Genomic DNA, 25,708 nt, shown 5'->3' with positions numbered 1-25,708 from the left:
TGCAGTTGATCATTTTTTTGAAAGGGGTTAAAAATGTAAACAATATGATAAATGTTCAATTAGGTCTGAAAATTATACACTGTTCATGTCTATGAAATATACTGGATTATTATATACTGTGCATGTCTATGAAATGCACTGGACTACTTTACTATTACATTTGTATTGGCTGTTTGTATTTTACCATACAACATTTGTATTTACTGTTTGTTAAAGATAGCTAACTTCCTCATTGCAAAATAATGTAAAATCAATTTATTAAATATTACTTGTAAATATGTTCCCTTGACCTGTCCAATATCGTATGTACAAACTTACAATTCTATGATTTGTATTAACTGTTTTGTTTAAGATAGATAATTTCCTTGCTACAAAATAATGTAAAAATCAATTTGTAAAAATTACTTGTAAATAGCTCTCTTGACGTATCCAGTATCATATGTACAGCTGTACAATACTATGATTGCCTGGATCAATAAAAATACAATACAATACAATAATTCATACACAATGCATATTATCATGTTTGGCTCCCTGCAGTAGACCATATCTGCATAGTGATTATTTGGTACAAGTGCCACTTGATGGTAACACTAGCACACTTTGAATACTGACCTGTAAATTCCGTGAGGGCCATGGCTGTTGCTCTCAGTATGGTGTGCTGGATGCCGCTCTTGAAGAGGCCGTATGATGTAGCTGTTGATGCTGAAGTGTGCAGTGCTACTACTGTTCGCATTGTAATGCCATGAGATGTGCTTGTGTAATTCTTCTCCTGCTGTCTCTATTGAAGTTTTAAGTGCTGTATTTTCCTCTAATAGTTGATCTCTTTCACACTCAAGTGCTTCGTATCTCGTGATCACGCCTGATAGAAAGTGGTTCAGTTTGCCTGTAGGAGGAATAGTTTGTAGATTCGATGTGAGTTCTTCTGTGAAATCAGCATATCCATGTAAAATTTCACCTGAAGTGATTTTCATAGGTACTTTTGCCACTAGATTTGGCACAAGGTGAAAGTGGTGACAGAAATCCTTTCCTAAGATTCATTCACACATGTCTGCTATTATGAATTGCTGCATCCTTTTTGTCACCATCCTATATCTATCATTTATTTGAAAGTTCCAGTTTGTTGCACTGGTGGGTCATTAGCTGCTCCCTTTAGGTGTGCAAAGATTGTGTTGTAAATGGTGGTGCTCTGCCTGGGATGGCACTGACTGCCAGTCCCATATCCACCAAGAACTGCTTCTCTGACAAGTGATCAAAGACTTGGGGTCAGGTGTCAGGTGCACGTATAGCCCAACTGGTGTGGCATTTCTTCTTGTTGTATAGGTGTCTTGATTTCATTGAGTGGTTCATTGTACCTACCATGGATCACCATCAGTGTTTAGGAACCCACAACGAGTTGAGCAGTTGCGTGCTCTGCTGCTGAAGTGTATGTGAAACCAGTAAAGATGTGGATACAACACGCACTATTACTGTTTACAGTGGGAGGTAGGTTGCATGTATCTTGCTGGCTCAGTTGGTACTGGCTTCCACAGTGGGGTGGCTCATTTGAAATCGAAGGATTTGTTGTGTCTTGCAACTGCTTCTTGTTAATTTTGCTGGATTGAATCAATAATGTGCCTGAGTGTCCATCATAAAAATCCAGATGCAGTGCAGGACTAAAGCCTTGTTGTGTGATACACCATGATTGTATGATATAAAATCACTGAGTAAGTCTTGTTTTGGATATTGTTCCACTAATACCACTGACAGTGTTGGTCACATACCATATCGACATTGCACTTTCATGTCAAACAATGGAAAATCCAGGATAGAATGTAACAATATTATGAAAAGGAAAGTTGCTACTCACTATACAGTAGAGATACTGAGTTGGATAGGCACAATAAAAAGACTGTCACAAATTAGCTTTCAGCCAGTATGGCCTTCATCAAAAATAGAGCATGTCACCAATCTCTTTACCACATTGAAATCTTATCAAAATCTGACTGAGTATTTATTCAGAGTCTTTCAGATAGTGTTTCATTATGGATAACTACATCATCCTCAAAAAGCCTGATTTTACTATTAATATTGTTTGCAAGGTCATTGATATGTAACATGAACAGCAATGGCCCCAATACACTTTCCTGGGAGAGGGAAGGGGGGCAGGGGGGGGGGGGGGGGGGGGGGGAGCACCTGAAGTTACTTCAACATCTGATGACTACTCTCCATCCAAGATAACAAGCTGTGTCCTCCCTTTCAAAAATTTCTCAATTCAGTCACTAATTTCAATTGATACCTCATATGATTGTACTTCTGAGAATAAACCAAATGCTTTTCAGAAAGCAAGAAATATCACATTTACCTAATTGCATTGATCCAAAGCTTTCAGTATGTCATGTGAGAAAAGTGCCTGTATAAAGTGAAAATGAAGGAAGATTAGTAACATCTTAAGTAAGTCTCATACTCAGGAAATGAATGTCTATTGCATATGCAGTGGCATCTCATTGCTGCCTGGATGAGTTCACAGTGTTGGTGGTTTGCTGTTGCCTAACTCCGATCTGTTGTGAAATGTCTAGAGTGTCTGTCTTTGTCATGTAGGGGACTGTTGTAAGTGCTTGTACAGTGCAGTGTTGCAACTAGGTTGTTATGGATGAATGGAAGGGAGAGAGCGATACACCATGTTAGCACATGTTGTACTTCTCTTGAGCAGCGCTAAGGGTACAGTTGTGTAACTTTCCCATCCAATGGAAAGATCACCATTAATGTTCCCAGTAGGTGCTATGTCTCACCATATACTAGCTCTGCTGGCACCACGTCCGTGTTGGCTTATGTACCGCTGGCAGGCTGAGTAAAACAAGTGGTAAGGCTATAGTCCACTTAGTGTCATAGCACATGAGTGCTGCCTTAAGGGAATGGTACCAGTGCTGAACCATTCCATTGCTGGCTGTATGGTAGGTCACGGTGAGGTGGTGGGTAGTGGCACCTAATTTGCTCTTCTGACTGAAGAACTCTGATTCAAACTGGCATCCCCTCTCAGTAGTTGTACGTAATTGGCAGCCAAATCACATGACCCACTGTGACTTGAATGCCACTGCCAGTGTCTCGGCAGAGGTGTTGTAGGCCGGAATATCTTCAGACCATTGTGTGAATCTATCTATGATCGTCAGTAAATGGCACTGTTCATCTTATGGCAGCCGAGGCAACACAATGCCTAAGTGTACGTGCATGAATCTCTTGCATGTTTGTGGGAAGTTTCCAACGGGTGCATGTACTCGCCAAGCAATCTTACTTCATTGACAAGCCGTGCATGCACAGGCCAACTGCTGATAATCATTTTGTACTCAGGGCCAAACATAGTGAGAGGTGACAAGTTTTGCTAATGCCATGGTGCCTGGATAACAGAGGTCATGGTGCCATAGAAGACACACTTGTGTAGACCTGCTGGCACATATGGGCGAGTTTTCCAAGTGGAACTGTTGCAGTATAGATGAGCATCTGCTCCGGCCACATTCACAAGTTCAAGTTGTAGTCCAGTCACTGTGTTTTGAAGAAGGTTACTTAGCTCTTCATCACACTGCTGCACATTGTACAGGCATAAGAGATCAATGCTGTTCGTGACAGCACTAAACCAAGATAAACAGTCAGCCACCATTTTGTTTAGCCCTGAGACATGTTGTATATCTGTGGAACTGGTTATTTTGTTGTGGCGAGCAGTTATCATTCTTTTGACGGAAGGCATACATGAGAGGACGGAAGGCATACATGAGAGGCTTTTGGTTAGTGTATTTCATGAAGATCCATGCTCCTAGCTGTATGCGGAAATATTTCACTGCTGTATAAATGGCCAGCAATTCCCAATTGTATGTGCTCCACTTTTGCTGCACTGCCATTTGTTTGCGAGAAAAGAGGGCAAGCAGCTGCCACATCTCGTGGACATATTGTTGAAGCACCATGCAAAGCGTAACCTGACTAGCATCCACCACCAGTGCCAGGGGCACATCTTTTGTGAGTGTGCTGCCAGAAGCACAGCTTCAGATAGAGTCTTCTTGGAGGGGTCAACCGTGAGGGCCTAGACAAAACTGGGGGACATGCCGTGGTGTTAATGTAATGGATAGTATCATTAAATACCTGCTTAGGGGCCCCCAGAGGCCATATGAGTGTGGTGGAGTGGCGAAATGGTCTTTTGCTGCCTGGATAAGCTTGATGTCGTCGGCTCAGTCACAGCATCTAGTAAGTGGGTGTTGGTGATGTCCAGTAGCAGGTGGTAGTGGGCAAGGAAATCTGCTCCAATTCTTGGTTCCATCACGTCAGCAATGACAAAATTCCATTTTATTGTATGACGCTGTCCCAGATCCAGCTCTGCATGATGTGCGTCATATGTTTGAGTGATGGCATTGTTGGTTGCTGACAACTTGAAGGTAGAGGTACAAGTAGGGGCTGTTGTCATCGCAATGAGAACCATGGGATGTGGAATGGCTCTGAGTGCTGTCAGTACCTACTTTTAGCATAACAGTTGGTGAGAAGTTCATTCAGTTGTTCACCCAGGACGTCAGTCTTGTTTAACAAGTTGTTATTCAGTTGTTCTCCAAACGCCTTCACCTTTGTCGTCAATCTATCACAATCAGGTTTTGTCCACTGAAGCACTGTTGCACATAACTGCTGAGTCAGAACTGGAAGTGGACACAGTGGCACCCTGAATGCAATCAGCCAGGGTTGCCACATCATCTAAATGCATTTCCTTTTGAGATACTATTATCGCTTCAACTTGTGCCAGTATTCTGCTGCACCATAATGTGCACAACAACATATCTGGTACCGTGTGTGCATCAACCTTGCCACATAAGTGAGATAGGTACTGCATTGATTTCTTGTCACTTGTTGCTTTCTGTGTTAAGATTTGTCATACTTTCACCATCTGAGAGGCAGGTACTCAGCATATGAGTTCTGACTTCAAGTCCACATCTGTTTCCAGTGGAGTCATTATAGTGTCCTGCACCCCCACCATGAATCGATTATCAAGTTAGATGACCACAAGTGTGAATTTTGATGAGTACATTGTTATTCCTGAACATAATAAACTTGCCTCAACTTGCACAAACCAGAGAACAGGATTGGTAGGCCAAAATGGTAGAAGTTGCACAGTCAGTCTTGACGTGATGTGCAGCTTGTTATCTGTCATTTTAGAGATGCAAGATGATTCTTCTTTCAAAAACTGTATTCCTTGACCATGTATCGAATCAGGGTCACCTCTGAAGCTAAGTCTTGCAGGGCTACAAGACTGCCACTTGCTTGCATATATTATGTGGGGTCTACAGTTAATGAACTTGTAATCTACAACTGCTGTACTTCCTCCAAATTACCACAGAAATGGGAGTAAATGAAAAGAGAGCATTTATTGAGTCTCAACTGTAATGAACATCTTGACTCTAAGACAAACAACAAGATCATTATATTTTTCAACTATAACATGTAGCAAGTTCAAAGAATGATCTGCTCTCCAGCAAGGCGTAAGTGTGCGAGGCAGTGCTCTGAGCAGCCTGTGTGTGGGCCTCTGACATTACTGGCAGTCAGCTGATCGTGTCCACTGGTCACAACAGTGTTTTTGGACAATATTTTCGGAAAGATACTATCACATAATTATAGTAATTTATTATATAACAAACTGAATTTCACATTACCATCTCTTTCCACATTTAACTCATCCAATACCAACCCTTCAAGCTTACTCTTAAAACATTGTATTCTGTTGTCTTTAATAAGCTTCACAGCTCTGCATGAACCTACCTCTGGGTTGTAAGATGCCATGCTATTTCTTTTAATTGTGTGTCATGATGAGGTAGTACATTAGCAATTGGGTACACTTTATTTGTTTCAGCCTGAGCTCTGTCTATAATAATGTTATCAATCAGTGCCCCACTGCTATGCTGCACAAGAGTTGGAAAAATTGACTTCTGAAATTACATTGAAACACTCAAATAATAACTCTAGTCTATTTTTTCTGTCCATATATTTTAAGAAATCTACACTGAAATCCCCACAAACTACTAACTGCTTCTTCTTGTCGGACAGGTAGCTCATTAACAAACAGCTAAAGTTTCCTAGAGGGAATTTGTAGTCTGTTGCAGACAAGTATTCTGCAGTAACAACTTGCAAGTCCACGCTTCCAGGTTCTGAGCAACACAGAAATTGTTTTTTTCAGTATTTTTAACTTTGTGTCCAACTTTCACATACATTGCAGCTCCTCCTTTTGCCATGTTAACTTTACATGAAAATAATGCAAGTCGTTAATCCCTGACATTTAATGTCTACATTGCTGTTGTTACATGGTGTTCAGAGAGGCACAGAACATCTATCCCTTCTGGATTTTGCACATGTTCTAAGCATACAATACGCTCATCTGTATTATGAAAAGAAAAGTTCCTACTCACCATATAGTGGAGATGCTGAGTCACAGATAGGCACAACAAAAAGACTATCACAAATAAAGCTTTTGGCCCATAAAGCGTTCATCAAAAATAGACCACACACACACACACGCACACGCAAACGCAACTTCCACACATTTGACTGCAGTCTCAGCCAACTGTAGCCACACTGCAAGCAGCAGCACCAGTGCATGATGGGAGTGGTGACTGCATGGTGGTAAGGAGGAGCTATGGTAGGGAGGGGGAGGTATAGTAGGATATGGGTGGTGGACAGTGCAGTACTGCTGAGGAGCGTGCAGGGACAAAGTGGAGTGGGTAGGGCAGCTATGTGCTGTCGGGAAGTCAGATGGAAGGCAGGGGAGAGGGGATATTGTGTAGTTTTGGTGGACGGTGGAATACCACCATGGGAGGGGTGGGAAGGATAACGGACAGGACATTTCTCATTTCAGAACCTACACAATATACTCATCCATACCTACATAACCCCTGCTCCCAACTCCTTACCTCATGATTCATACCCCTGTAATAGATCTAGATGCAAGACTTGTCCCATACATCATCACACCACCACCTACTCCAGTCCAGTCACAAACATTACCTATCCCATCAAAAGCAGGGTTACCTGTAAAACCAGTCATGTGATCTACTAGCTAAGTTGCAACCACTGTGCAGCATTCTATGTGCGCATGACAACCAACAACCTGTCTGTCTGCATTAATGGTCACTGACAAACTGTGGCCAAGAAACAAATGGACTACCCAGTTGCTGAGGATGCTGCGAAACACAACATCCTTCATTTCAGCGGCTGCTTCACAGCCTGTGCCTTATAGATCCTTCCCACCAAAACCAACTTTTGTGAACTGCACAGATGGGAACTTTCTCTGCAATATAGGCCATGTTCCCATACCCCTTCTGGCCTTAACCTTCGTTAGTCATTGTCCTAGCCCCTGTGGGTCTGGGGGTCAGAATAGGCCTGAGGTATTCCTGCCTGTTGTAAGAGGCAGCTAAAAGGAGTCTCACACTTTTTGACCCTATGAGTTCAGGTCCCATTTCATGGTTTGACCTGCCACTTTCCAAATTCTACAGAAAAGTGGGCCATTTAGGGAAGGACACCTTACGTGGTGCAAAGTTATCTATAGTGCTATGAGATTTGATCTCCTCAACCTTTTCTCATCATGGCTTTGCATCTCCACCTGCAATTCAACTATTTGGGAAGGACACTTCTTTGGTTGTCTCCTGTCCTCTTTTGCCCCCATGACATTGTTAGATTTCTCTGCACCCAGTATCCAGCATGGTAGCCAGTCCATTGTGGTGGGGCCGTTATGTACCCCATTTGGTGGCAGCCTTCTGACAACACAGGGAACGCACTGCCTGAGCTGTAAACTCCCCACGTATGCCAAGGAGTAAATGCCTGTGTTCTTGGGGCATCAGGACTCCCGGCAATGGACATCATGCCAGGTGGCCTTTGCAGTGGCTGGGTGGCACCCGTGAGGAGAGCCCCTGATTGGGGTGGGTGGCATCAGGGCAGATGACCCATGATTAACTGGACTATGTCATCTTTTGCGGGGGGGGGGGGGGGGGGGGCTGAATGGCCCCAGCAGTCTCTAAGAAAGGTAAGGTTGATTTTAATGCTGACAGGTATGACCCTAAATCATTCCTATGTTACTTAGTGTGCAGCAGATCTGATGGGTACTCCTTTCTGGAAACAAAGCCTCTGTTTTTTGTTCAGCACCTGGAGAATAAGTTTGGGAAAGGGACAGTGCTGTCCAAAATGCATAGTGGGTCGGTTTTGATTCTGACGGCCTCCCCAACCCAGTCCCGGGCATTACTCGCCTGTGACAAGCTGGGTGATATTCCTGTTTCAGTCACTCCCCACAAAAGCCTCAATATGGTCCAGGGAATTATTTTTCATCATGACCTCCTGTTACAGGCTGATGATGAGCTATGTGCCAATTTGTAATGGCGTGGTGTTCATTTCATCCAGCGCATTTACAGGGGACCCAAAGACAATAAGGTTGCCACTGGTGCCTTCATTTTGACCTTTGAGGATGATTCATTGCCTGAAAAGATCAAGGTGATGGCGTACCAATGTGACGTAAAACCCCATGTCCCTCCCTCTATGCAGTGCTTTAAGTGTTGGAAATTCGGGCACATGTCCTCCCAGTGCCCTTGCAGCACCACATGTCAAGACTGCGGACGTTTGCTGCATTCGAATACTCCATGTGCACCTCCTCCCACATGTGAACTGTGGACAGCATCACTCCCATTGCTCGCTGAACTGCCCAGTACTCCAAAACGAGTGCAAAATTACGGAGTACAAGACCCTGTACAGGTTGTCTTCCACAAGGCTAAACTCAAATATGAAAGACTAAACCCTATTCCCATGTTATCTTCTTATGCTGCTGTCATGATGGTGTCACCATCAATGACACCATTACGCTCATCATCTAAGTTTACTTCAGTGGGCCCTCAGGGCCGCCCATCTTCCTCCCCCCTCCAGTTGGCTGGTAGCATGACTTCTGTTGCTCCCAAAGCTTCTACTTTGGGAGCATCGCCCCCCAGAATGAAGGGGACATTGGTCCCCTCCGCCCAGCCAGAGAAGCAAATGGCCTTCTCAAGCTCCTCTTATGCAGAAGGGGTCGCTTGGGACTCAACCTTCCATGGTCCCCCCCCCCCCCCCCCCTCCCCCGTGGTCCAGTGGACACCAGCCAGTGGTTGAAAAAGCCACTGGCTGCTGGTCGGAGGGCTTCAAGGTCTTCCTCTGTCCCTCAAGCTACTTCTGAGAATCCCTCCCAGCCAGCCCCTAAGCCCTAAGGAGCAGCAAGAGGAAAAAACTTCCAAGGAGAAGTCCACTAAGAAACGGGAGCCTCCAGTGCCCCCTACACCACCACTCCCCACTGCTCTGCACCTGAGGACAAAATGGAGATTCTGGTGTCCCCTGAGGACCTAGATCTCGCTGACACCTTGGATGCCCACACTCAAGGTGGCGACAGGTGATACTGGGGCCTAATTTGCCTCCTTGATCACTCCATGCCACCCCACACGACAGAAAGCATCATTCTCTAGTGGAACTGCGGCTGTTTTTTCTCCCACCTAGTTGAGTTACATCAACTTTTAAGCAGTACACCTGCTTTTTGCATTGTCCTTCAAGAGACTGTAACATTATGTGATTGTCTTATCATTTTAAATCATTCACTAATCGAGCAGTCGCTCGGCAACAGCTACAGTTAGCAAATAATGTTGCGAGAATGTAAAAGGTGAACGACCTGTGACGTAACTTGTTTATTGTCGAAGCGCCGTCAGAGATGCAGTGAGTTATTGACTTTGAAAACCGCGGCGCGAAAAACGGACAGAAGAAGAACACTTTTACACATATTTTTTTTTTTTTTTTTTTTTTTTTTTTTTTTTTTTTTTTTTTTTTTTTTTTTTTTTTTTTTTGAGGTACGAGATATTCTCGATGAACAGTTACTCATTCTTCTCTTGTCTCCTGTAACTTGTGTCGGACGCGCATGTCTTGCCGCCGTATTATTATTGTCAAAATTAATATTGTTCTAGTGTAAAGTAAATGTGTAATACTAAAAGTGCCTAGCAGTAGATTTATTGTGCGACGTGTATGTGAAAACGTCAAAGGAATTGTTTTCATTAAGAGAAGTGCCAGTCAAAACGGCATCCATGTTAAATCCTTCATTGCAGTGTAAGTTCGTCTATTAATTGCCATAAATTCAGAGTTAAATGGAACTGGTGTATGGACTATTCATTTACTACAGAATCTATGTCTCACTTCTTCATGAAATTATTTAATTTTCTATATGTTTCTGCCAAATAGAGAGTTCACAGTCATGAATTCTTTCGTCGAGTTCGGACGGAAGTTGCATGCGGCGAAATATTTTCTCCGCACCATATTCTACTGGTAAATACATGATAAACTATGGTCCCTTAGGAAATTCATGTTGAGCTATCCAAAATAATTATATTTTGAATAGGCATTTACTCTCCTACGCAATGCAACTTCCGACTGATCAGACGATCCAACAACAAACAGCCGCACAAGGTCGGCGTTCGCAAATATGTTTCCACCGCTGATTATAGCTATATGTTACAGCACAAAAGTAACATATTGTTATAATTAGAGACTACGAACGGGGACATTTATAACTGTATGTTTATGTATACACATTACGTAAACATATCGTTATAAGACACAGTTTCCCGCAGTGGGGACACCCGCCCTTCATGGCTATCAGAGAACTACAAAAACTGTCCTGCCTGTGACAGACAGTCAGGTGGATTATGTATTTTCATCCTTACCTCTGTCTGTAGCGAACCTGTGCCTCTTCAAACACCTTTAGAAGCTGTGGCTGTCAGTGTGAGGACAATGCAGGAAATTACATCTGTAATGTCTACCTTCCTCCAGATGGTGAAGCACCACTCCATGTTTCGGCTGCACTCATTTCACAACTCCCCCCACCTTTCTCCTTCTGGGTGATTTTAACACCCATAACCCTTTGTGAGGTGGAGCCAAGGTTAATGGCCTTGGCAAAGATGTTGAGGACCTATTCACTCATCTCGATCTTTGCCTCCTCAATACAGGAGCCCCAACACATTTCAGTGTGGCACATTGCACATACTCGGCCATTGATCCCTCGGTCTGCAGTCCTGGCCTTCTCCCATCTATCCACTGGAGAGCACATGACGACTTGTGTGGTAGTGACCACTATCCCATCTTTCTGTTACTCTCCTGGCTGGGCTTTAAACAAGGCAGACTGGGAAGCCTTCGTCTCTACTGTCACCGCTGAATCTCCCCCACATGGTGCCATCAGTGTGATTGTTGAGCAAATGTGATGGTTGTACAGGTCACTATAACGATCATTTCTGCAGTAGAAAACGCAATCCCTTGTTCCTTAGGGTGCCCCTGGCGAAAAACAGTACCTTGGTGGTCACTGTAAATTGCTGAAGCCATTAAAGAGCGAAGGCAGACTCTACAGTGACAGAAGAGGCACCCTTCCCTGGAGCACCTAATAGCTTTTAAACAGCTCCATGCCCACATTTGCCAGATTATAAAAAGATGGAAAGAGGAGTGTTGGGAGAGGTACGTGTTGACCACTGGGTGCCATACATCACCTTCCCAAGTCTGGATGAAGATCAGACATAGTTTTGGGTACTAGATCCCAACAGGTGTCCTTGGCATTAACATCAATGGCGTGGTGTCTACCAACACAAACGCGATTGCCGAGCACTTTGCTGAGTGCTATGCTCGAGCCTCTGTGTCGGAGAATTACCCCCCAGCCTTTCGCACCCTCAAACGGCGGATAGAATGGAAAGTAATCTCATTCACTACACACCACAGTGAATCCTATAACACCCCGTTTACAGAGTGGGAGCTCCTCAGCACCCTCGCACATTGCCCTGACACAGCTCCTGGGCTGGATCGGATCCACAGTCAGATGATTAAACATCTCTTGTCTGACAATGAGCAACATCTCCTCGTCATCTTCAACTGGATCTGGTGCGATGGCATCCTTGAATCGCAATGGTGAGAGAGAACCATCATTCCAGTGCTCAAACCGAGTAAAAACCCACTTGATGTGGATAGCTATTGGCCCCTCAGCCTCACCAACATTCTTTGTAAGCTGCTGGAACGTGTGGTGTGTCGGCGGTTGGGTTGGGTCCTGGACTCACGTGGCCATGTCAGGACGGCTTCCGCCAGGATCACTCTACCACTGATAATCTTGTGTCCCTCAAGTCTGCCATCCGAACAGCCTTTTCCAGATGCCAACACCTGGTTGACGTCTATTTTGATTTACGACAAGCTTATGACACAACCTGGCAACATCATATCATTGTCGCATTATATTTATTCAGAACTTACTGTCACTCCATACTTTCCATGTCAAAGTTGGTGCCTCCCATAGTTCCCCCATATCCAGGAGAATGGGTGTATCTCAATTTTTAGTGGCCATTAACGGTCTAGTAGCAGCTGTAGGGCCATCCATCTCACCTTCTCTGTATGCAGACGACTTCTGCATTTCATGCTGCTCCTCCAATACTGGTGTTGCTGAGCAGCGCCTACAGGGAGCCATCCACAAGGTGCAGTCATGGGCTCTGGCCCACAGCTTCCAGTTTTCAGCCACAAAGTCATGAGTCATGCACTTCTGTCAGCTTTGTACCATTCATCTGGAACCAGAGCTATACCTTAATGATGATCCACTCACTGTAGTGGAGACATATTGATTTTAGGACTGCTTTTCGACACCCGATTGACTTGGCTTCCACACCTTCGTCAGCTTAAGTGGAAGTACTGGCAGCACCTCAATGCCCTCTGCTATCTGAGCAACACCAACGGGGATGCAGATCGTTCTATGGTGCTGCAGCTCTACAGAGCACTTGTTCAATCCTGCCTTGACTATGGGAGTCTGGTTTATGGTTCGGCGGCACCCTCAACATTGTGATTACTCAACCCAGTGCACCACTGTGGTCTTCCACTAGCGACGGGAGCTTATAAGATGAGTCCAGTGACCAGTGTCTTGGTGAAGGCTGGAGTCCTTCCATTGAAAGTTAGGCGTGCACAACTGCTCACCAGTTACGTTGCACACCGTCTCCTTTTCCCACCCATGGCGGTTCATCTCTTGCATTGGTGGCCCACGTCAGGGCTTACAATCACAATTTGTACCCGATCCCTCCTGTGTGAACTGGAGTCCTTTCCTTTACCAGCTCTGCTCCACATACACCTCCATGGTGTATACCTAAGCTGCGATTTCATCTGGACCTTTCGCATGGCCCTAAGGACTCAGTTCCTCCTGCTACTCTCCACTGTCACTTCCTCTGGGTTCTTGCCATGTCCTGGGGCTCTGAAGTGGTTTACACCGACAGCTCATTGACTGACGGTCATGTTGGCTTCGCCTATGTTCACAGAGGGTACGTTGAATAGCACTCCTTGCCAGATGGCTGCAGTGTTTTCACTGCAGAGCTGGTGGTCATATCTCGTGCTCTTGAGCACATCCACTCATGCCCTGGCAAGTCGTTTCTTCTCTGTACTTACTCCTTGAGCAGTCTCCAAGCTATCGATCAGCGCTACCCTCGCCATCCCTTGGTAGCGATTATCAAGGAGCCCATCTATGCTCTGGAATGGTCTAGTTGTTCAGTGGTGTTTGTCTGTACCCCAGGACACATTGGAATCCCAGGAAACGAACTTGCTGACAGGCTGGAGATGGGCATCTTTGAACCTGACCTGCGTTCCATATTATGCCACAATGTTTTTCGGCTTTGGGAGATGGAATTGCATAACAGTACGCACAACAAACTGTTTGTCATTAAGGAGACTACAAATGTGTGGAAGTCTTCCATGCGGGCCTCTCGCAGGCCTCCATGGTTCTCTGCCAGCTCCGCATTGGCCATACCTGGCTAACACATGGTTACCTCCTCCGTCGCGAGGACTCACCTCGGTGTCTCTGTGGCTCCCCTATGACTGTCGTCCACATCTTGCTGGACTGCTCAATTTTAGGCACTCTGCAATAGACTTTTAACCGTCCCAGCACCCTACTTTCAGTGTTGGGTAATAATGGCTCAACAGCAGATTTAGTTTTACATTTTATTCATGAGGAGGGTTTTTATCATCCCATCTGACGGTGGGCGGTTTGGTCTTCTCTCCAGAGCCTCCACCCTCCCTCCATTTTAACTCTCTGTCGCCCTTTCTTTACATTTGTTTGTCTTGGTGTTTGTCTTGTCCCTTCATGTGTTCATCTCTGGTTTATTTGGGCATAACTGTGGACCTGGTGTAAAAAGAAAGATGACTTATCTGTCCAGGCAACATGTTTCCATTGATCCATGATCCAATCTTAATGATCCTGTGTCCACTGCAGCCATATTGATGATGTCATTGAGTCATCATGAGAACACAATAGGGGTTGTACCCTGCAGAGCCCCATGTTCAACAATGTGTATAACAATGTGCTCCAAAACATTTGTGACTGCACAAGCATTGTGATCTGTCAGCAGACCTGTCATATATTGCCACCTATCCTACTTTACAGCATAGTCAACCACCACATTCTGCATTGTAGAGAGGTGGATCACAGTCAGTTCTTTTTTTTTTGTGACAGTTGAAGATAAGCAAAAGTCATACTGAAAGTCACTGACTGTCATTTGAATTTCGCTTTTATTACTTTCCTGAAATTCTGGTGGGATTTCCTCACCCTAAGATAGGCAGTTTTACATTTAAGCCATGCCAGCAGGTATGCCTTTGTCCTGTTTGGTAAACGAGGTACCCACAGTCATTTGCAAAATTCGATGCAAGACTGACTCACCGAAATATATCCACGTACTGCCGTTGGGAAGCCATCAGGTTGCAACAATTATGATCTTTGTACAGTGCCTGGATCCTCATTAGAAAACACTGCATGTTCACTGAATTAGCAAATGACACATTCACGTAGCCACTGTTACTACTGCTCAGCACATGCACACATCCGAGAATGGCTTTATCTCCAGCTAGGATAAATCTGGTGGAAACATCTGTTTTCGTACATGGTGGTCGGGGGTGGGGGTGGGGGGGGAGGGGGGGGGGGAAGATACTCGTGTCAGCATTTGCCTATTGGACACGGGGTTCTTTAGAGAAAGTCCAGGTGCAGCTGTGGGGACTGTGTCGTCTGCCAGGGCAGACTGTGGGGATCTGGAAATTTTGAATTTAGAGGCACCACAGATGTCCTCTATCACATTTTCAGAGACAAATGGATAAAATGCATCTAAATGTGCAAGTGCATTCCTCGAAGTCCATTTTGGGCCAGGTAAAACAGAAATAATATTTTTAACATCTGTTTTTTCTGTAGTTAGAGGCTGACTGATCCAAAGAGTTCCATTGCCTTTCCCATTATAAAATGTGTAGTTACCTGCTGTAACGCCAAGTGCAGGAGTTACCTGATTGTTGCTTCCCACCTGTGACTATTCAGATTCACTGTTGTGGTCATCAGCTTTAGTAACTTCCTCTTCCATATCAAAATCATCATCAAATTCATCACACTTTCACAAAATTTCTGCTATTATTCATATGATCCCTTCAGGATACCTTACAACATCACTTTCCCTGGAAAAATATACTCATAGAACAACCAATTAAAACAGCAAATAAGAGTAAATGATAAAAATATGTGTAACAAATCATAAACATATAAAATTGGGCAAATTTTTACTTGGTAAGGCACATGGCAGCAATCAGACCACAGAAACTGAACTGAAGTTAACAGTGGTGTTACAACTAAACTATGGTGAGATATGGTTGCAAATGAGGTCACAAACATTCCACATATGATGAAGACCAAATGCTAGATTCCATGGGAGCACACACTAATGAAATTAATCATAAATAATCCACCACAATTTTAGAATAACAGAGAACTGTGAAGGCCATACCTACAACACTAGAGGGAAAAATGACCTTCATTACCCATTATTAAAGCTGTCAGTGTCCCAGAAAGGAGGTCAATATATAGCAACAAAAATTTTTTATCATTTGTCCAGTGGCCTAAAATGTCTGACATGTAGCAAAGTAAGCTTTAAATCTAACTTAAAATCATTTCTCGTGAACAACTCTTTCTAGTCCATGAACAATTTTCTTTTATAAACTGGCAGCATGTAACAAAAAATAAAAACAAGTTTTTAACTGTAGTTGCATAAGTAGGACTAAAAAATAATGTATTCATTGATGTTAACACTAATCATGTTTACATAACCCATAAACTTGACAGTTTCCACATAATTTCGATAATAGAATTGATCAAATGATCTATGGAACATGTAACTAACTAGCTAACTACCTAACTATACACATACTCTGTAATGCACTGCAAAATTCATGACTGAAGGTCCTTAGCATGGTCCCATATTTTAGGCTTTCCTCTCATTCCTGTTGTGTATGAAGTATGGAAAAAATGCTTGCTTAAATGCCTCTGTGTGTTCTGTAATTAATATGTTCTTAGTTTTGCAGTCCGTATGGGTGTGACGCACAGGAGGATGAAGAATATCTCTAGACTCATCACTTAAAATTGGTTCTTGCAAACTTGTAAGTATGCTGTCACAAGATAACTGGCATCAGTCCGCAAGTGTCTGCATTTCAGGGTTTTCAGCATTACTGTGACACACCCTTGTGAAGGAAACAGTCCTAGGACCATCTTTGTATGTGTTCAATATCCCCTGTTAATCCAGTTTGATATGAGTCCCACACACTATGCATAAGAAATTTTTAAGCAGCCTTCTTCACAGACTGACTGCATTTCCTCACCATCCTGCCAATGAACTAAGGTCTGCCACTCTCTTTACCCATGACAGCACCTATGTAATCGTTCTATTTCATATCTCTACAAATTGTAACACTGACAAATTTGTATGAGTCAGCTGGTTCTAAGTGTGACTCAGATGTTATAGTCAAATGGTTCAAATGGCTCTGAGCACTATGGGACTTAACATCTAAGGTCATCAGTCCCTTAGAACTTAGAACTACTTAAACCTAACTAACCTAAGGACATCACACACATCCATGCCCGAGGCAGGATTCGAACCTTCGACCGTAGTGGTCATGGTTCCAGACTGAAGTGCCTAGAACCGCTTGGCCACTGCGGCCGGCGATGTTATAGTCATATGATACTATTTTCCTGCAGTTTATGAAGTGCAGATTTTATTTTAAAAAAGACAACATTGGCCTGCTTTATTTCTTTGCTTGTAGTCCTCGATGTCAGTGTACCGACTGAAAAACTAGAGTGTGGAAGTACAAAACTGACTAGTTTAAATAATGTAGCCGACAGATGCACAGTTGCATTTCAAAGTTTTTTACTTTCACTGTTCACCCCCCACCCCACCCCACACACTCACACAATATTACACTGTTATATGTGGCCAGCGCACTATTGTTCTAACTTCCCATAAGCCTCATTAATAGTTAGCAGGCAAACATCCACATACTGCTACAATAGTTTCCTGTTGAGCATCAACGAGCAGTAAAAACATAACCACATAATTCACAGTTATTTCAGAATAATCAGGTACATATGGAACAGACACTGTCATTGCTTTAACACACAGCCTATAGGTGTAACGCTTATTTCTCTGTTAAGTTGATGCATTGTTGTCATTCTAACCAACACAGGTTCCTCATCTGAAACTCAGCTGTGGACTGACTGTCTCGAGACCAAAAATCAGGCCCTTGTATATCCTCATAATAATAGGTGCCGAAGTTACACATTGTTCGAAGTTAAATTTAGAGAAATTACAATTAAAACTTAACTCATTAAATTAACTGAATACATGGAAAAATTCATTCCTTTTAACAGTTTCTTCTACTATATGAGTTAGGCTGAATTATTTGTTTAACTCATGAAATTAACAAATATCGTTAGGCAAACAATACTTTTGACAAAACTATTAATTACTTTGAAATAAATTAAGGGCTGGCTTTGCTAACATGTTTTCGAATAGAGACAAATAGATACTTTAAGATTACTAGTATTTCTTCTTCCAAATGTTTATAATTAGTACAGATTTTATATTTGTTTATATGTCAACAATAGAATTTAAGTTACGAAACAATTATTGATTTCACCCCATAATGAAAGCTACTAACTAGGAAAAGTAAAAATAAATTAGAAAATCAATTACATCCATAACACTAAGCACAAAATTAGATCTGGTGTTAAATTCCTAAAAACTGAGGGCCAACCTTTCTCTTTTATGAAAATGCAGATTATACTCATGTATGTTAATGTAATTAGTTAAAATTGAAAAAACGAATTTAAAGAGGCTGATGGCAAAACAAGAGGGGAAGTAAAAATATCCCTAATTGCTTCGTCACAGCGTTGCTTCGAAGTTGTTAAATATGTGGCACCAATAATTTAGTCTTTCATTTGTGTCAAGCAACTATAAATTATGCTTTTGCTTTCAGTAAACACTGCCATTTACTTGTATTACTTGACTGATGGTGTGCTGGATGTTTCAATTCCATTGTGACTGAGTAAAATATGCATTTAGATGTGTAATATGTTTGTATTACTAGTTGAATATACCTTTAAACAGTTCATGAGGTTGGAAGATCTAATAAGAAAGAGATGCAAAATATACAAGGAATGTAATGTCTATTTATTTACTGAAGATGACAGTATATATCTTTCTAAGTAATTTGCATGAATCTCGGCGCACAGATCATTGTCGGTTGGAAGTAAAATTTTTTACATTTATGAATATGTGGAATGAGTTTTCTGTCTTTTAACTATTTTGAAATCTTATCAAGCGCCAACTGTGTATATGGATAATACTTGTTTATAGGTAACTGCAAAAATTCTGAGGTTACTACTAATATCGTCTGTCATGTAATTAATATACAATGTGAAGGACACACTTTCCTGACATGCAGCTTTGTACAGGTGTGCATTAGAAATCTCTCCTATGGAGGTGGTAGTGATATATAGATAAGTTATGTAAATAACTTAGCAGTAAAGGAAACAACTCACCAAATACACTCCTGGAAATTGAAATAAGAACACCGTGAATTCATTGTCCCAGGAAGGGGAAACTTTATTGACACATTCCTGGGGTCAGATACATCACATGATCACACTGACAGAACCACAGGCACATAGACACAGGCAACAGAGCATGCACAATGTCGGCACTAGTACAGTGTATATCCACCTTTCGCAGCAATGCAGGCTGCTATTCTCCCATGGAGACGATCGTAGAGATGCTGGATGTAGTCCTGTGGAACGGCTTGCCATGCCATTTCCACCTGGCGCCTCAGTTGGACCAGCGTTCATGCTGGACGTGCAGACCGCGTGAGACGACGCTTCATCCAGTCCCAAACATGCTCAATGGGGGACAGATCCGGAGATCTTGCTGGCCAGAGTAGTTGACTTACACCTTCTAGAGCACGTTGGGTGGCACGGGATACATGCGGACGTGCATTGTCCTGTTGGAACAGCAAGTTCCCTTGCCGGTCTAGGAATGGTAGAACGATGGGTTCGATGACGGTTTGGATGTACCGTGCACTATTCAGTGTCCCCTCGACGATCACCAGTGGTGTACGGCCAGTGTAGGAGATCGCTCCCCACACCATGATGCCGGGTGTTGGCCCTGTGTGCCTCGGTCGTATGCAGTCCTGATTGTGGCGCTCACCTGCACGGCACCAAACACGCATACGACCATCATTGGCACCAAGGCAGAAGCGACTCTCATCGCTGAAGACGACACGTCTCCATTCGTCCCTCCATTCACGCCTGTCGCGACACCACTGGAGGCGGGCTGCACGATGTTGGGGCGTGAGCGGAAGACGGCCTAACGGTGTGCGGGACCGTAGCCCAGCTTCATGGAGACGGTTGCGAATGGTCCTCGCCGATACCCCAGGAGCAACAGTGTCCCTAATTTGCTGGGAAGTGGCGGTGCGGTCCCCTACGGCACTGCGTAGGATCCTACGGTCTTGGCGTGCATCCGTGCGTCGCTGCGGTCCGGTCCCAGGTCGACGGGCACGTGCACCTTCCGCCGACCACTGGCGATAACATCGATGTACTGTGGAGACCTCACGCCCCACGTGTTGAGCAATTCGGCAGTACGTCCACCCGGCCTCCCGCATGCCCACTATACGCCCTCGCTCAAAGTCCGTCAACTGCACATACGGTTCACGTCCACGCTGTCACGGCATGCTACCAGTGTTAAAGACTGCGATGGAGTTCCGTATGCCACGGCAAACTGGCTGACACTGACGGCGGCGGTGCACAAATGCTGCGCAGCTAGCGCCATTCGACGGCCAACACCGCGGTTCCTGGTGTATCCGCTGTGCCGTGCGTGTGATCATTGCTTGTACAGCCCTCTCGCAGTGTCCAGAGCAAGTATGGTGGGTCTGACACACCGGTGTCAATGTGTTCTTTTTTCCATTTCCAGGAGTGTAGTAGAGGCACTGAGTTGACAGAGACACAGAAAGGAACACACATCCCTCTCTCTCTCTCTCTCTCTCTCTCTCTCTCTCTCTCTCTCTCTCTCTCACACACACACACACACACACATACACACACACAGAGAGAGAGAGAGAGAGAGAGAGGTGCACTGGATAGGAATGTGATGCATGGGCATCAGAGCTGGTGAGTTTGTACAGTGCATGATGATGATGATATGGAAGTTTCAATTGAGAGAGGGTGCAGTACAGAGGAAGGAGAAACTGTGAGGCCAGAAGGATTACAGGAATGAAGCACGTGTTTCAAGGATGTCCCATTTACATAGTTCATAAAAGCTTGTGCTGAAGGGTGGGGGAAAGGATCCAAATGCACAGCTATTGAAATCAAGCATGTTGTGTTCAGCAGCATGTACCACCAGTGTGTGGTGAAACCTGCTCTTGGCCACAGTTCGGCAGATGCCAAGCATTCTGGAGGACAAATGGTTGGTGGTTATGCCCAGATAAAAGTGAGGAATATCTAAGATCAGGGCAAACTAATAGCTCTATTACAATAAATTTATTTTGTAGTTCCTTAAACGTTCCTGGAGAAAAAACATATTGTTAATACCAACATTTCTGTTTGTAGATAGCATCCTGAATTTGACTGAAAACATTAATGTTTTCTTATTGTTATCATTTATTAATCTAGACTGGCTTCGTGATTCTACAACCACTGTACCAAATCCGTTATCAACAAGTGGTTACATTGGTAGCCATTTTGCTTGAAACATTTACATTTTACTGGCTGTATGGAACATCGGTACTCTTTGTTGATATCCAGTTCATGAAGAAATCACCTCCAAAAGTAATTTGGAAAGTTTGGTGGAACATAACACCAATAATTATTGCAGTAAGTAATAATGTACTTAATACTTAGTGTCAAATAAGTTCACAGGAAAGTATCTGGAATTGCCAGTTGTTATAGGATTTGTCTAAACTATCTAGCAAACTGAACATCAGAGCAGGGCTGCCAATTTGTCCAGAGATGAGACAAACACAAATTAAATAGATCATTTAGTCTCTGTCTTTTAGAAATTTTCAAACAATCACTTTATTATGGAATGCAAAGAAATGAAATGAGTTTTAAAAAAAGTAAATAATGGCTTTGAATCATTGCTGGTCCTGTAAACGACACTGAGAATGTTGCTAAGTTTTCAGAATAATTGTACCTCAGAGCTACACACACACACACACACACACACACACACACACACACGAGATTGTATTCTGTTGGCACCGCATCTTGACTAATGGCGCAGTGCAGTTTGACCAGAACAAAATATAGTGAATTTGTATTTGTGTGTGGGTATGTTTGTGCATGTGCATTCTGTTATTTCTCAAGAATGATTATTCTGAAAGCTTGGAAATGTTGTGTCATGTTGAAGTGCTTATTGCTGTCTTAACTGAACAGTAAGTTGTTACCTTTACTCTTTCCATTATTTATATTGAATCAAAAAAATTTCATTAACATATAAACAAAAGCACTGGAGTAATTTATACTTCCCTGTGACATTATTCCTATTATTTTCCATTCAACCTAACATAGAAACTAATTATAAAATTTCTGGAACTAGAAATTCAATAATCCTTTTAATTTGTGCATTTGAGTATACTGCCATGCTCCACTCATTCCTATTTCTGGAGCCTATACACAGACTTTTTTTCCACCTTCTGTATATTAATACCCATTTTGATATCATTTCAAATTTGGTTAATAAATACTGAAGGAGTTCCAGATAAAATACCCTTTGCCTTATTAAAATACTTGACAAATAAATTTCATAGTCCAGAATACCTAGGCTTAAAATCATAATTTATTTGACTAAGTGATCATATTTAAAAACCTGGTTATTGTCATCTTTAATTGAACAGCATACTTCACTGAACAATTCACAAAGATTTTTACTGTCAAAACAACTTAATGCTGAGTCTCCTAGATGAAGATCAGTGTCAGAAATGCCAGTATTTTCTTTATGTTGAATATTGTGCCGCAATCTTTGTGAAAAGTACTGCTGGTCATTGCTAGTGGTGCACCAGTTGGCTGGGAAAACAAATGGCGAAGTTTGAAACTGCAACACCCATAGAAGGCATATTATCAACAGGTTGAGAAATAAACCAACAAAAATAATAGTATTAAAGTCAAAAAACTTGGCCATAGACAAACTTGTCACATTAGTGAAAAGATTAAAGTGATGTTGCAAATCTGCTAGCTTCACTCTACACACCTCCAACAGCTTCTGCACTTTGAACTGATTGATTGATTTTTGTTTGGTCCCATTTGGTTACATTCCATACAGTGTGTATACTTGTAATACAGAACAATACAATATAAAACATCAAATTGATAATCATGATAGTAACATTGCATAAAATTTTCTCTCAATTTATATTTAGATATTAAAGTTACTTATATACTCTAATTTAGATGTCTACAGAACAGACATACAAAAATGTATAAACATAAAATATATTAAGGTGATTAAAATATAAAATACAAGTAATGGTAATATTCCTCGTTATTTATACACATGTATTTATGCACTACACTATAAAATTCTTTTTTTCATTAAATAATCCTTAAGAAGTTTCTGGAGTGTCTTTTCACTCACACTGTCCTATAGACTCTTTAACAAGACACTTTACTAGTTGTACTCCTGAGTATCAATGAACTTCTTCAACCAGGTTTCACTGTATGTGGTATACTTCTCAGTTGACCGTTATTTATTATGTCATGTGAATAAACATGTACATTTTTTCTCATTATGTATTGTCTTTCTAAGCAACTATAATGGTGTGAGGTTCATTAGCTTTGCTACATCAACAAGTTTGTTCTCTTCAGCACAAACTTCCAGCTTAAGGGCAGTATAAAGGCATCTGGATCTCACCAGATGGAAGGACAATAAACAGATGGGTATTGGACATTAAGCCAGTGCTGATTTCGGAATGTGAAAGTGACCGTTTGTGGATAGAGGCCTGTTATAACTGCAGTGTATAGGAAGGGTCAGGGCTAAGCTACAGAAGGCTGTCAGCTACCATGTTGAAAGGGTAATAGATGAAACTATAAAAAACAAATATCAGCTGCAACTTATTGAACATTTTGAGGCACTTGGTGAATGGGATGGCAGTGAAGGCCCTCACCAAATGTATAGAGACATCTGGAGCTCAGTGACTGTCACAGCAGAGAAAACAATCAGTGGAGACCCAGTTGGCAAGGAGATCTGGTTTGGAAAGGAAAGTGCTGATACTTTGGAACAGACAAGAAGCCAGGAGCAAGTGGCTAAAGGAAGCAGGGCCAGTGCAGGATAAAGCACAATTTGAGGCAATTCGAAGAGCTACCCAAGAAACTCTGAGAAGAGCAAAGGTAAAGTATGTTAAGAGCATCATATTTGAGGTGGAATCAGACTTTAGAGGAAACAAGAACAGGAAAATTTTCCAAAAACTGAAGTGTTTTAGCATAGAGTACCAGGTCCGGCAGAAGTCTATCATCCTGACCAATGATAGTGATATCACTGTAATATGGAAGGAATACCTTGACCAGTTACAGTTCGATTTCCGGTCTCTGACCACAGCTGATGCAGACTGCCCCCCCCCCCCCCTCTCCCCACTCCTCCACCCCCTCACCTTCTCATCCACATTGGATGAGATCAGTTACATCAAATGGCAAATGGATTAAGGAAAATGAAAGCCCAGGTGAAGACAGAGTACAGGCCAAGATGTTTCAGGTGAAAGATGAGAAACTTGCAGGAAGACTAGACAGGCTGGTACAAATGATCTGGACCAAAGAAGAAATACCAACACAATGGAAAATGACTCTGATCTGCCCAATCCATAACACGGTTAATGAAATGAAATTTGACAACTATGACGCAGTCGTCCTGTCCATCTGCAACATACATAGGATTCAAACCTTGGCAGAATCAGTAATTGGTGAATACGAGGAAGGTTTCTGACAGAGATGGTCAACAGCAGATCACATCTTTATCCTCCATAAGCTCACTAAGAAACTGTGAGAACACAGTAAAGAACTGCACATTTTTGTTGTTGGTTTCAAAAAGCACTATGACTGCATACACCATAAGAGTGTGATCAGTTGTCTAAGACAGTTCAGGATGCTACAGAAACTCATCAGCCTGGCAAAGATTGGACTGAGTAAAATACACAGTAAGGTGATGATGGAAAACCGAGGAGTAACACATGCCTCTAAAATTGTCACGGGTCTCAGGCAAGGAGATGGTTAATTTCGTACCCTGTTCAGTTTTGCAATTGTAAAGATCAAGGAGATGGTTAATTTCCTACCCTGTTCAGTTTTGCAATTGTAAAGATCATATTTGAGAGTTTTAGAGAGTACTTCAAAGGGATCTATGTCAAAGGGAAGAAACTGGGATAGCTAGCCTATGTGGCTGATATTTGTTTACACAGCAGCTCTAAAGAACTGAAACAAATGACCAGGGCACAGGAGGTGGCAGCCAGTTTTGGATACTTATAAATGAAGACAGGATGGATTACCTTGTTAAGACTCATCGACAAGGTCAGGATACTGGACAACTGCAGTCATTGTGGATGGGGAGACTAGTCCTACAAGAATGTCCATGAATTTAAATACCTGTAATTTTTTCATGGAGAACTACTCCTGTGAAATAGATATCAACACAAGTGCCTAGGAAGGAAACCAGTCCTACAGACTAACACAACTGCTTTAGTGCAATTGTCTCTCAAGACAGTTCAAGATTCAGCTATATCAAATCCTAATCCAACCCATGGTACTATATAGCTGTGTGATGCGGAGTATCCAAAAGTGGGACTTGAGAGAAAAGTGCTGTGGAAGATCTTTGGTGCAATGGTACTCCCAAACATGGGTGAATGTAGGATTAGACACAACCATGAGCTTGATGAACTGTACCTAGCTGCCAGTATAGCAGGAATCATCAGAAGCAACTGACTGCAGTGTGCTGGACATGTGGCTTGTATAGAAGATGCCAAGTGGCCACAGAAGCCTCTGGATTTCATCTCCACAGTGAAGAGTCCTCCAAGAAGAGGCAAGGAAGAGGTAAAGGGATAGCCTCCACGAAGACCTGCAATGGTCAGCTATAGATGTGTACAGATGACAAATGACATTTTTGATGGATAGAAGATGATGGGGAAGGAAACTTGTAGCAGCATGCAATCCATTGGGCTTGATCATGTAAAAGTAAATGCATTGCCTTTCATTAATATTTTTAGTTTATGGAAGGCAATTCTGTGTAGGTCAGTTTGTTTTTTATTCAGAACGGTACCAGTGGTGTTTTTCTGCCACACAAGAATTTCTTTTGTGTTATGGCTGCCGGAATTTCCCCAAACA

At 42.6% G+C, this 25,708-nt stretch overlaps 1 protein-coding gene across 1 annotated transcript in view; it reads left to right on the top strand.

Moving 5' to 3' along the window:
- Window positions 1-635: 635 nt before the first annotated feature.
- Window positions 636-25,708, top strand: part of LOC126176313 (uncharacterized) — a 94,361-nt gene continuing 69,288 nt past the window's right edge. Inside the window, exons 1-2 of the mRNA XM_049923464.1 lie at window positions 636-737; window positions 21,020-21,220. Of these exons, the coding sequence (XP_049779421.1) occupies window positions 636-737; window positions 21,020-21,220 (303 nt within the window). The remainder of the gene's footprint in view (window positions 738-21,019; window positions 21,221-25,708) is intronic.

This window comes from Schistocerca cancellata, chromosome 3 (assembly GCF_023864275.1).
Source record: "Schistocerca cancellata isolate TAMUIC-IGC-003103 chromosome 3, iqSchCanc2.1, whole genome shotgun sequence".
NCBI classification, from domain to species: domain Eukaryota; kingdom Metazoa; phylum Arthropoda; class Insecta; order Orthoptera; family Acrididae; genus Schistocerca; species Schistocerca cancellata.
Note: the sequence above shows the minus strand (reverse complement) of the source record. Positions and strands in the feature narration are given on the sequence as shown.